Source organism: Antennarius striatus, chromosome 6 (genome assembly GCF_040054535.1).
Source record: "Antennarius striatus isolate MH-2024 chromosome 6, ASM4005453v1, whole genome shotgun sequence".
NCBI lineage: Eukaryota > Metazoa > Chordata > Actinopteri > Lophiiformes > Antennariidae > Antennarius > Antennarius striatus.
The window spans coordinates 10,274,800-10,287,186 of record NC_090781.1 but is presented as its reverse complement, the minus strand read 5'-3'; the positions used below and the strand labels follow the sequence as shown (position 1 = coordinate 10,287,186).

Genomic DNA, 12,387 nt, shown 5'->3' with positions numbered 1-12,387 from the left:
CAGCGTTCAGGGTCAGGCCTATGGCTCGTAGCTATGGAAACTCGTCGATGGCAACATCCACCAGTGTTCTGCCTCCGTCCTCATACCTCTCAGAGGTACCGCTGAGTGTGAGCTGTGTTCCCGCAACCGATGCGTGAAAACCCTGCAAGATGGCGATTGTGCGACTCGTGGCGTGTTTCGTTCTTTACACCAGCTTAGGTGAGTTATTTCTCCTTTTCCGCGCAGCTGTTCCTCCATTTAACGGGATTAAATCTACTTAATCTACAGCTGTGATGGAGCTGCCAGTGCTAACGCTAGAAACCATCCGTTAGCTTGACGTGAACAGGTTGAGGTCATTATTGAAGGCTTGTTTTCATGTGTTTTTATCGGTGGAGTTTTTTCTCTCCATCAGCCGTAACGTTACGTAGCTGCTGTGTGGAACAAACCCGTAAAATGACGTAGTGGTAGGAGCGTCCTTCACGTTTAAACGTGTTATTAACACCACGCTTTGCTAACTAAACACGTCCACAACAGATTAGGAAGCTTAGGTTTTTTGCGTTCACTTTGGATTAATTCCTTTACTGTGGGGATTTTTTTTTTTTTTAACAGGAGCTCCACATTAACTGATGTCAAGAAGCGACTTGTGTGTAAAATCTCGTCATGAAAACAAAGCAAACATTACCTGGGGCGACAGAAAATGCAATATATGGGAAGGGGACGTGACGTGTCAGTGTGGAATACAGGGTACCAGACAATCACAGACCTGCAACATCATCAAAAATTATAGTGCATCTTGTTCATGCAGCAGAACCACAGACATGTGCAGATTATATATATATATATATATATATATATATATATATATATTTTTTTTTTTTTAATATGGAATGTCTGCAACCAGCTCGAATCCCATCAAAGCGGTGGGTTTTATAAGAGGGCATGTATCGACTTTTAGTGATCAAGTGGTGATTGATGCTGCTGAGGATGAGGAGTCAGGGTCACGTGGTGAAGATGACATGCTTCATCATGCCTGTGCAGCAACAGCTGGAGCTTTTGGGTGGATCAATGCAGCTGGTGCTGGGTGATATACTGTGGTCATCCCAGTGTGCACTTAGTGTCCGGTCACCCTGCTGCTGGGTGAAAACTGGCAGTGGAGCGGCTCATTTCCAAATGGCAGATTGCATCAGTGAGTGTTGAACCTTTCACCCATGTCGTCTCTGCAAGCAGAAATATCAAAGGACTCGGCAGCCAACATGAAAAGTGTGTGACGTTCTGTGTGTTTTGGCTGTAAGACTCTGATGTTATTGATGCAGTGCATAAATGTACTGTATCTCATGATATAGATTCACGTTGATGATTTAAAATTCTGGCCTGGGGCCCTCAGTCATGAATAACAATCGGTTTTGAATACTGTTTAATTCATGCTTCATATAAGTTGGAACATTGGTGCCTGCATTTAAATAATTTAGTTCAAATCAAGACACAGTTAAGGATTTTTTTTTCTTCCTTCCCAGTGTGTGATTTTGAATTAAGACATTTGAAAGCCTTTTCCTTTGCGTAGCTTGTCAGTAAAATGTTTTTCCACACTGACTTTATTACTAGTAAAATGTGTACGCTGTATTTTTGTTATTGCCAGTATTTTAAATTCAGCTTTGCTTATAAGATGTCAGATTGTGATTTCCCACAGTACAAGAAAATGCATTTAAATTGCTTGTTTTAATTAACCAAAACAAACATATTAATTTAGCATGTATGACAAGGGCAAGTCTTTAATATGAGAGGACAGAGATTCATCTGCATTTTAAAAACTATTAATTATGAAAATACCTACTGAGACAACAGCAGTTAGCCTACTATCTGGCTGCAGCCTAGTTTAAACTGAGTGAAATATTTATATCCCAGAGTCAATGTTCTTAATGGCTTCTCTCCATTAAAAAACATTCAGTTGATGTCATATTTATTCCTCCAAAATTTGAGCTGGACGTACATTTAAAACTTCAAGGACCCACATTGTATTGTTTCTTATTCACTGTGAGATCCTGCAGGTTGGAAACTTTATCTTTACTGGTATTAAATCAGATCGTGGAATGTTCACATATTCCGTTCTAAAATTTCCCTTGTGAGTTTATGACAAGATTGTCTATTGGAGTCATTAGTTATCATTGCATGGTCAACCCAGTATTCTGTGAATCCCGCTGGTCCCTGGTCTGTCTGTGCTGCTCGCAGCTAACAGCGCCTTCAGCATATTTTCAGCAACTGCACTGGAATGTCTGGGAAAAGGGCTTTTTATAGATCCACTGGTTTAACGTTTTTTGCGAGGAAAGGGATGGGTAGTTGTTTTCGCGTTTTGTGCATAAGAGGATTGCAAAATGTGGCTTTTAAAGAACACATTTCTCTCAGTACAGACCATAGACTTACTTTGTCTATGCATTACAACAACAGAGGGATTAAACGTGAGCATGTGTTTGCTTTCCAGCATTTGCTGAGATTATTTCCATAATTCAAAAACAATGTCTTCTATTCTGTCTACATTATGTCATACGGGGACTAACCATTGTTGCACGACTGCTTTTAATCCAAACGGGAATTATTAATTGGATGCACATTGTCATGCTAATTCACTTGTTCTTTTCCTTCCCACGGCCTATTTTTAATGTCCTGGTTGTGCATTTCTACACTACATTTTTACTTTTGTCCCGCATATCAACATATCAACATCCAACTTTTAACCATGTCATCAGTTATTAATTATTCCATCTAGAAATGACAGAAGATGTGGTTTTTGTCTTCCTTTTCTTGTGTGTTTATTTTTTTTTGGAAATGCTCAACCAGTTAGAGGAGAGAAGGGAGAGTGACACGCAGCAAAGGTCACCTCAAAGACTTTTTATCAGCGTTCTGGAGTGCTTCACAAAAACAAACTTCAGCTAAACATAATTAGATTACTTTAGATTTAGTATAAACACATTACACGCCATCACTGGAATGAGTTGATAGTTGTTTTCTGTAATGTAATACTTTGGATGAATTAGGTTCCGACGAATGTCTTAATCCCCAGAAATGACATTTCTCAGTGAAGCAGATTGCTGCCTCCTGTACTGCAGCTTAAGCCACCCATACATTCTCCGCTGTATGTTGAAACAGTTCACAGAGAATTTTAACACCCATTCCCTGTCCATCCTAACGCTGTCTCTCAGGATGTCCAGTCATAGCTGGGCTAAAAATACCTCCTGATATCCTGGGTGGGAAAGTCAGCAACAGAGACGGAAGCTGAGACCTGGGAGTCAGATCTCATCAGGGAGATCAGCGGAGCTGTGCTTGTATGACCGGATGCTTTGTCAGGACCCATGTTTTCATCTCTTCAGCTATACGCTCCCCTCTGTACATCTCAGGGTTAGGCTGTGGCGGCGAGACGGCTTGGAGGAGGCATCTCCAGAGATAGGAACTGTGCCTCTGGGCAAACAGAAGGGGATGTCTGCCAGGATTCAAGGCCCGCTCGGATAATTATCATCCTTCATTTAAAGCCTTTCTTTATGCCACCACTGGGAGCAGAAGCACCTTCATTACTCAGCATGGGTGCTGTTAGTCGCATGTGTACCCAGTAATTGTCACATTTGCGTGGCACAGATACAATAGATTGAGTATCGCGCACCACTGGAAGGTGGGATAATGTGCATTTACCCAGAGCATTTTAAATCATGCCCATTGTGCAATAATGTGCACATTCACAATTGTATGTAATTTTCATTTCTTTAAACTGTTGTTGCTCCTTTACGGATGATTTTCCACTTTAAACACAACTCTGCTGGCCCAAATGTAGAAGAAGAAAGTCTTGTGAATTATGCCACTTGCCATTAAAATCTGACATTTAGGAAATAACACCGATTGCTTAAAGGAGTGCACTCAAGCGAGGAACTTAAAATAACTATATCTCATGTGTTGTTTGCGCCTGAGGGGAACCAAGACGAATGATTAAATATGGAATATAAGCACATTCCCAATGTTGAGCTATTTTTGTGTGTCTGATTTGTTTTGTTTGGGGGATCTTGATGAATTATTTATTCTACAAACCGGAGCACGAAGTAGTCACAAATTTGCTTTCACAATCAGAACAACCAAACTAAGTAGAAAGAATAGAAGCAATGTGCTGTCTTGTTACGAATGTATGAATGTATATGTTGGGCAAATTAATGTCAGAGTGACACATCATCGGCCAGCTAGCTGCTCCTCAGAGGCAGTGTCAGCCGAACTAGTGAACGAGGGAAGCAGATGCCCGTGATCTAAGGTCACGTTTGTTTTTTAAAGAAATCCGACAACCTCATTGCGTCTGAGAGCCTTGTCTCCGTTTTTTTCACCTCTCTGTCATTTTAGAGACAGTTTTGCTTGACTGGGATTGAAAATAAAGAGATATTACACAGTATTTCTCACTGAAAAAAGAAAAATATTTTGTGGAAGGACAAGTATAGCCTGGTAAGAGAAGTGAACTAAATGAGAGAATTTTGTCTCAAAAAATAGGTTTTTGATCCCACGTCCTGCAAGTTTTATTCCACTAAAGTCCGGTAAGGATTTGACTCAGCTTCTATGGACCTGAAAAACATTTAAAACACCAAATGAACTAAAAAATACATAATTTAAAAGATATTTTTAATTTATGATTTTTTATTACTATTATTATTGCCCATGCTGCTCTGCTCACAAGCTCTTCTATGTGTTGCCGACTCGTAATATCACCCTGTTGTCAAAAGTTATGAGCACAAAACCCAGTTTAAGCAGAGCGGCATCTTATATCTTCTTCTGCTTTGTGCTGCTTGAATTAGACAAAAACCTCTACATTTATAGAACTTTGTTCTATAAAGTCTCGCTGAAGGACCATACTGTATATTCCATCTCATTTGTGTGCTACATCTTCCTCCTTTTATCTTCCTACGTCTTCTTCCTCCCAAAAATGTTCGGTCCCAGCAGGACCCTGTGTCACATTCTTCCTACACTTGCTCTCCAGGGTACGACAAGAAGCGCAAACACAGAGCTGGAAGCTGAGAGTCAGCACTTTAAACTCAGGCTCTTACTTAACATGCAGAAGGATACAATAAAGCCCAAACAATAAAAGACTGGCTGTCCAACATAACATTTATGAGCTGCTCTGTCTTTCACAATGCCATCAGCAAATAGATTGTTACCACGCTCCATAAAGGATCCAAATAAATCCTGATGCGGCACACATTACAGATGAATGCACATGAAAAAGATGTCCCATTATTTCCAGGTGTTCTTAAACATAGACGTGAAGATATGTTGAGTCTAAATTAGTCCCCAGTCCCTCATGCGCTCTGAGAGGTTTTAGATTTGTCACTGTAATCCTGTTCTTTAGGCAACATGCCCAATTGATAATGTGTGCTAATGAAAATGTTTGTGTGCCATCAGGCTTACTCAACATTTAGATCTTTTTTTTTGTAGGTCACATTCCATTATCTCTTTCGGTAATCCTCCGAACTACAGACAAGATTGTGTGGGCGAACGAGTTTGAGCGTAAGTAGTTGGAAACCTTCAACCTGTTTAAATTAGCTTTTCATTTAGGATGCTTCCTCTTCAATTGTGACGGCTTTTTTTCAGCTCTTTGCCTTTTCTTCACAGCCATTGAACTGACCTGTTTGATAGAATCAATCTCAACAAACAACCCCAGGATTGAATGGAAGAAGATTAAGAATGGCGTCCCCAGTTATGTGTACTTTCAAAGCAAGATATCAGGTAAACCAAATGGAAACTGCCTTTTCTTAAAAAAATAAAATAAAAAAGAACCACATCAGAAGGTTAGACCAAAGCATTTCAAAGTGATGCCTCAGGACTTAGCTGAATGAATGGAACCTTGAAAGAACTTGGCAATGACTTTGTTTTCCTTCTCGACTGTGAAGTTACGCTGTGTGTGTGTGAATGAGCAATTGTATTGTGTGTTTTGTCTCTCTAAAGGGGACTTGGAGCACAGAGCTCAGCTCAGAGAGCCAGCGAACATCCTGATCTTCAACACCACTCGCTCGGACACCGCAGAGTACCGCTGCGAGGTGGCCGCTATTGACGATCAAAGGGACTTCGATGAAATACTTATTAGTCTTGCAGTGAGAGGTGTGGTGAGATACATTGTAGGCTATGTTGGTTGAGACTTCCGACACATTTACAGAACAGAACTCAAATGTCTTTTGTGTTTCAAGAATTTTGAGGTTTTTATATAACTTTTGAAGGAATAGTCAGGCATTTTCAGGAAGAGGCATATTTGCCATAACTTAGATGACAAAATCGAACAGTCTAATACTAAAAGTATAGCTAGGTACATCAGCTACATCAGTTTAGCTTAGGATAAGACATTTATGCAGGTGCAGGTTTACGCATCAAATCTGTTGGTCCAAAAGAGAGCAAATTTACATCCCCTCTAATTTAAAGTTCATCTTAAATATGTTTTAAATATGTCTTCTTTTTTTTTTAATTTTATTTTGTTGTTTCCACCCTCTATGCGACCTTAATTATATATATATATATATATATATATATATATATATATATATAAAAAAATATATATATATACTGTATATATATATATATATATATATATATATACACACAGTGTATATATATATATATATGAATATATATATATTCAAAGATAAATATATATATATATATATATATATATATATATATATATATATATATATATATATATTTATCTTTGAATGTAAAGAACAAAAATGACAGGATTATCAATCCATCTGTTTCGTCTTGTCTTGGCAAAAAAACAAACCAATAAACTATTTCTCGATTGAATCCAGGTTCAGCTAAATAGCTTTTACTTGGACATAACACATAAACCAAATAGATACAAAAATAATAAGACATTAGTCATTAATAAAGGTTTTGTGTGCAGTGAAACCTGTGGTGCCGCGGTGCAGCGTGCCGGAGGCGGTCACGGTTGGAACATCAACCGAGCTGAGGTGTCTGGAGAATGAGGGTTTCCCGGCTCCTCAGTACCGCTGGTTCCACAACAATGAAGAACTTCCTCTGGACCCCAAAAACAGTCTGAAGTTCATCAACTCCTCCTACAGCATCAATGCTGACACTGGAGGACTGGTAAGAAATGCTGCAGTAGAACAGTGTCTGCTGGTAGCAAATTACAAACATTTACTCTCCGTTATAACATCTGTTTCAATATCATTTAAAAGCATTGCAACAAGAAGTACTTACTGTTATAACGACAACTTAGGCAGTAAAGTGGGTAGCACTGTTGCCTCACAGCAAGAAGGTTCGATTCCTTTCTCTGCAGAGTTTGTACAGTATGTTGTCATTGTGTCTGTGTGGGTTCTTTCCGGGTTCTCTGGCTTCCTCATACCTTCCAAAACATGCAGCTATGATGAATTGATTACACCAAATCGTTTTTAGGGGTGGGTATGAGTGTGTGTGTGTTTCATTGTCTTTCGTGTGGCCCCACGATGAGCTCTCATCTCATTTGGAGTGTACCCTGCCTTTCACCAGTAGCAAGCTGGGATAGGCTCCAGCAGATCAAGAAGGCAGATGAGCACTTGTAAATAATTACAATCATCTCATCTGCAAGAAGATGGATGGATTGATGGATAGATGGATGGATGGATGGATGGATGGATGGATGGATGGATGGATGGATGGATGGATGGATGGATGGGCTACAATATAATTAGATGTCTACCTTTTCTCCCTGTATTAAACTCTGTCCCAGACAAATGTGGAGGAAATAGTTGGCTGACATTTTATAAGTGGGACTATTTTACATTGAAATGACTAAATTAGAGTTTCTCTAATATGAATGTGAAGAGCTTCCTTTGAATAAGACCATTACCATAGGGTGACTGAGTAGCAGCAAGAAGAATTCATACATGTAAAGACATTAAGAGATGATGCCATATAAAAAACTGGCAAATGAAATCAAAATAATGTTGCAAAGCGAATGTGTTCTGCTTATAGTTTACATCAAAGACACATTAACTGGCTAAAAGTCTGACACATGGTAGCAGTTTATCCATGCCAATAAACACAGTTCAGGCCCATGCTGTCATCTCTCACAACACGAAAGGGTAAGAATATAACGACAGCCAAACTTCCTTTTAGCATTTTGTTGACAATGCAATATGTCACTGCGCTGAAACATTTCTAAAAATATCTCCTCAGAAATTTCGACGAGTGAGGAAGGAGGACGCTGGGGAGTACTTCTGCCAGGCCAAGAATGATGCTGGATATGCTCAGTGTCCCGCGCAAATGATGGAAGTCTGTAAGTGTCTACATGTCTCAGTTTGGAGAGTTTCTAAAAAACAATTCTGTATGCTGGTAATGTGTGTGGTTGGTGATGCCAAAACTAGCAGATTTACATGAAAACGTGAGAATATACTTTATAAAGTATGGTAGTTGCATTTGAATGACAAATCTAGATTTTCTAGTGGGTGATTTGTCAAATGCAAACTGATGGTGAAATATATTAAGAGAACAAAAAGTCCTGCACTTCCTCCTGTAGGGATCAATGTACTAGAACAATCAATAGATGGAAACAGGCGGATAATGAGATCAGACAACCTGTCCGAAGAAGAACAACACACCCAACAGGTGGAAATGAGAGATCTTATAGACAATCCTGTTTTAAACCATGTTCATGAGAAAAAAATCAACAATCACACATTTTAATTTGCAGCTGATAAAAATCAGAAGACAATAGAGGAAGAGGAGTGGAGCAGATATCTTCACATTTTCAGGCGTTCTATTTAATAACTGTATTTTAGGCTAAGTGTACTTGCTGGGGGTCTTCCACAATCAGATTTGCTTGAAGAAATTCTGTTCATTTTGCTGTATTGTTTTATAAACATTTGAGTCTATTCGCAGTCATTGACTTTTCTTGTATTAATCATGTAAATATAATGTACAGAATACCAGATAAACATATCTTTCATTGCCTGTTTTATTTAAATCTGTTGGATATGATATGCAATTGAGTTATCAAAGTTTTATGTTCATTTTATAGCTATACATATACAGAAAACAGGCAAATAACACGTACAGACAAATGACACTACACTCTGACTGTTGTTACCTCTAAACTGATCTTTGTTTTCTGTTGCAGATGATGTTGACATTCTTGGGCTTTTCCTCAAATCATGCGGTGCAGTGACTATATTCATCTGTTTGACTGCTTCTATTTGTCACTCCTTCAAGCGCGGCTGCTTCCACAAAAAGGGTCACAACGAAAACAAGTGAGTGTGAAGTTTAAGTATGAAATAAGTATTTTGTTTGCATCTTCAGTCTGTGAAGGAGTTACATTTTGATATTCCTGTTATTTGCTGTGTTTCAGCTACAACTGGCCAGCACAGACTGACGGTGTTGACTACGGTGAAGCAGATGAGGTAACAAACCTGTCATCAATGCATGTCTCTCTGTGAGCAAAGGAACTTGTTTTGCATATTTATTTTCAATTTCTCTGCTTCTCACAGGGGCATTTTCGCCACAAGTCTTCATTCATCATTTGACAGACAATAAAAAGGATTCAAGACAAAATCTGAAGGCTAATCTGTTAACTTGATACAGTTTTGCTCATTGTGGTGAAGTTTGAGGCGTAACATGGCACATTATTCTCTGATGCACATGAAGATCAAACAAACCAACTTGCCAAAGTAATTTCATTATCATTTTGTAGCTCCGTCTCATGTTTTTTTTAATAACACAATACCATCAGTCATTATAAACCAAATGTTTTCTTTTTCATCAGTTGTTTAATTTTCCAGCATAATTTTTTATTATAAAACAAAACAACAATGTCAAAGCTGTGAAATTTCATATTTGGTTCATGCTGTCATTGCAAACATTGCAGGAGGCAATTTTTCTTCTAGTTTTTGGACAAATTCTCTTTTATAACTTTTAAAATTTTTACTTAACCAAATTGTTACTGAAATTGTTTTAGAAAAATAATGTTCGGCATTTTTGTTCTTATACTGACATGTTCTTATGTCCTTTCATGTGGGAGACAAACATTTTTTTGGGATGTATTGTAGTTATAACTGCAATAAGCAGCAGTGTAAAAGGCTGGTGAGTTTAGATTCGTAAGGCACAATTTATCAGCCTCTTATATTTACGGTATGTAAGTATAGACAAGTAGTCCCTGAATTTGAATACCATACAATATATCCCACTATGCTGCAAAGTCATTATGTACTATAAAGGTGGTAATGTATGATTTTTAGAGTGATGTTTCTGTGTATAAGTGACCTTTGTGCTTCAGTGAGCATTGGACATATTGTCCAGTTTTGACTCATGTATTGTACATAATTATCTACATTTTTTGATCTTTTAATTTACATACATTGCACACCATACCTTATTGTAAATATGCAATAAAACATAAAAAAAATAAATTTACAGTATTTACTGTTCAGTGTATTTCTGCAGTGTTGAGCCTGTCATTTCCAACATTAGTATACAACGTTAGATTTGTGTAACAACTCAGGAACTGTTATAAAATGTCTACTGTTCATTTGATATTAATGCATTCTGTTCTTGTTATTTTGTTACTATTAAATAAATTTGAACTGTTAAAATGTGGAGACTCAAGTATTTCATGTTAGAGAATTTTACTTTACTTTCAGTAAAATATTTGATATACTGAAAGTTAAAAAATGAAAGTTAAAAATATTTTAAAGTTATATATATATATATATATATATATATATATATATATATATATATATATATATATATACTGTATATATATATATATATGTACACAGGGCGGCACGGTGGTGCAGTGGTTAGCGCTGCCGCCTCACAACACGGCGGGTCTGGGTTCAAGTCCCGCTCTATGCAGAGTTTGCATGCTCTCCCAGTGTCGGTGTGGGTTCTCTCCGGGTTCTCCGGCTTCCTCCCACCTCCAAAAGCATGCGCTTCAGGTTGACTGGCCGGTCCCAAAATTGCCCATAGGAGTGAGTGTGTGTGTGCATGTTTCTTTGTCTTTGTATGTGGCTCCGCAGTGCACTGGCGTCGTGCCCGGAGTGTCCCCCACTTCACGCCCTCTGCCAGCTGGGATAGGCTCCTGCTGCCCATGACCCACTACAGTGGATACAGCGGCGGTACATGAAAATGAATGAATGAATATATATACACACACACACACTTAAATATCCATCCATCCATTTTCTTATCACTGCTTTATCCGTTGTTGTGGGTCACTGTCACTGGGAGCTGGAGCCTATCCCAGCTGACTTCAGGTGTGAGGCGGGGGAAACTCTGGGCGCGATGCCAGTGCACCGCAGAGTCACACAGACGCAGACAAACACACACTCACTCACACCTAGGGGCAATTTGGAACAGCCAACTAACCTGAAGCGCATGTTTTTGGAGGTGGGAGGAACCAGAGAACCTGGACAGAACCCACGCAGACATGGGGAGAACATGCAAACTCTGCATAGAGCGGGACACGAACCCGGAACCGCCTTGCTGTGCAGCGACAGCGCTACCCACTGCACCGCCATGCTGCCTCACATACATTTACTGTGTATATATATACCTGTGTGTGTATATATATATATATATATATATATACACACACACACACACACACACACACACACACACACACACACACACACACACACACACACACACACACACACACACACACACACACACCAGCAGGAACCTGTGGAAATTCCATGATAAAACAATAATATCAGACTACATTACCAAACATATGAAACAAATGTCCTCTGCTCTGCCTTTGCCCTCTTCATCTTCATCACCACCAGAGTCATCCTACACACCACCATTCTATGCTGTTTGGCTACACTCTCTCCTACCACTACTTTGCAGTCACTGATCTCCTTCAGGTTACACCGTCTACACTAGATGTAGTCTACCTGTGTGCTCCTACCTCCACTCTTATAGGTTATCGTATGTTCCTGCCTCTTGTGGAATAAAGTATTCACTACAGCCGTTTCCCTCCTTTTTGCAAAGTCAACCACCATCTGTCCTTCTGAGTTCCTCTCCTGGATACCAAACCTGCCCATCACCTCCTCATCACCTCTGTTTCCTGCACCAACATGTCCATTGAAGTCTGCACCAATGACAACTCTCTCACTTCTAGGTATGCTCTGCATCACTTCATCAAAGTCCACCCACAATTTCTCCTTCTCCTCCAGCTCACATCCTACCTGTGGAGCATACCCGCTAACAACATTGAACATCACACCTTCTATTTCTAGCTTCAGACTCATCACTCTATCCGACACTCTTTTTACCTCCAGGACATTCCTAACAAACCTCCTTCAAGATAACTCCTACTCCATTTCTCTTCCTATCTACACCATGATAGAACAACTTGAACCCTGCTCCTAAACTTCTCGCTTTGCTACCTTTCCA

The 12,387-nt window shown here is 39.2% G+C and overlaps 1 protein-coding gene across 1 annotated transcript; it reads left to right on the top strand.

Moving 5' to 3' along the window:
- jam3a (junctional adhesion molecule 3a) lies at positions 1-10,565 on the top strand. Its single transcript, XM_068317563.1, has 9 exons — positions 1-198; positions 5,431-5,502; positions 5,608-5,721; positions 5,941-6,093; positions 6,890-7,092; positions 8,164-8,263; positions 9,104-9,233; positions 9,332-9,383; positions 9,471-10,565. The coding sequence occupies exons 1-9, from the start codon at positions 150-152 to the stop codon at positions 9,504-9,506; spliced, it is 909 nt and encodes a 302-aa protein (XP_068173664.1). The 5' UTR covers positions 1-149; the 3' UTR covers positions 9,507-10,565.
- The last annotated feature ends 1,822 nt before the right edge of the window (positions 10,566-12,387 follow it).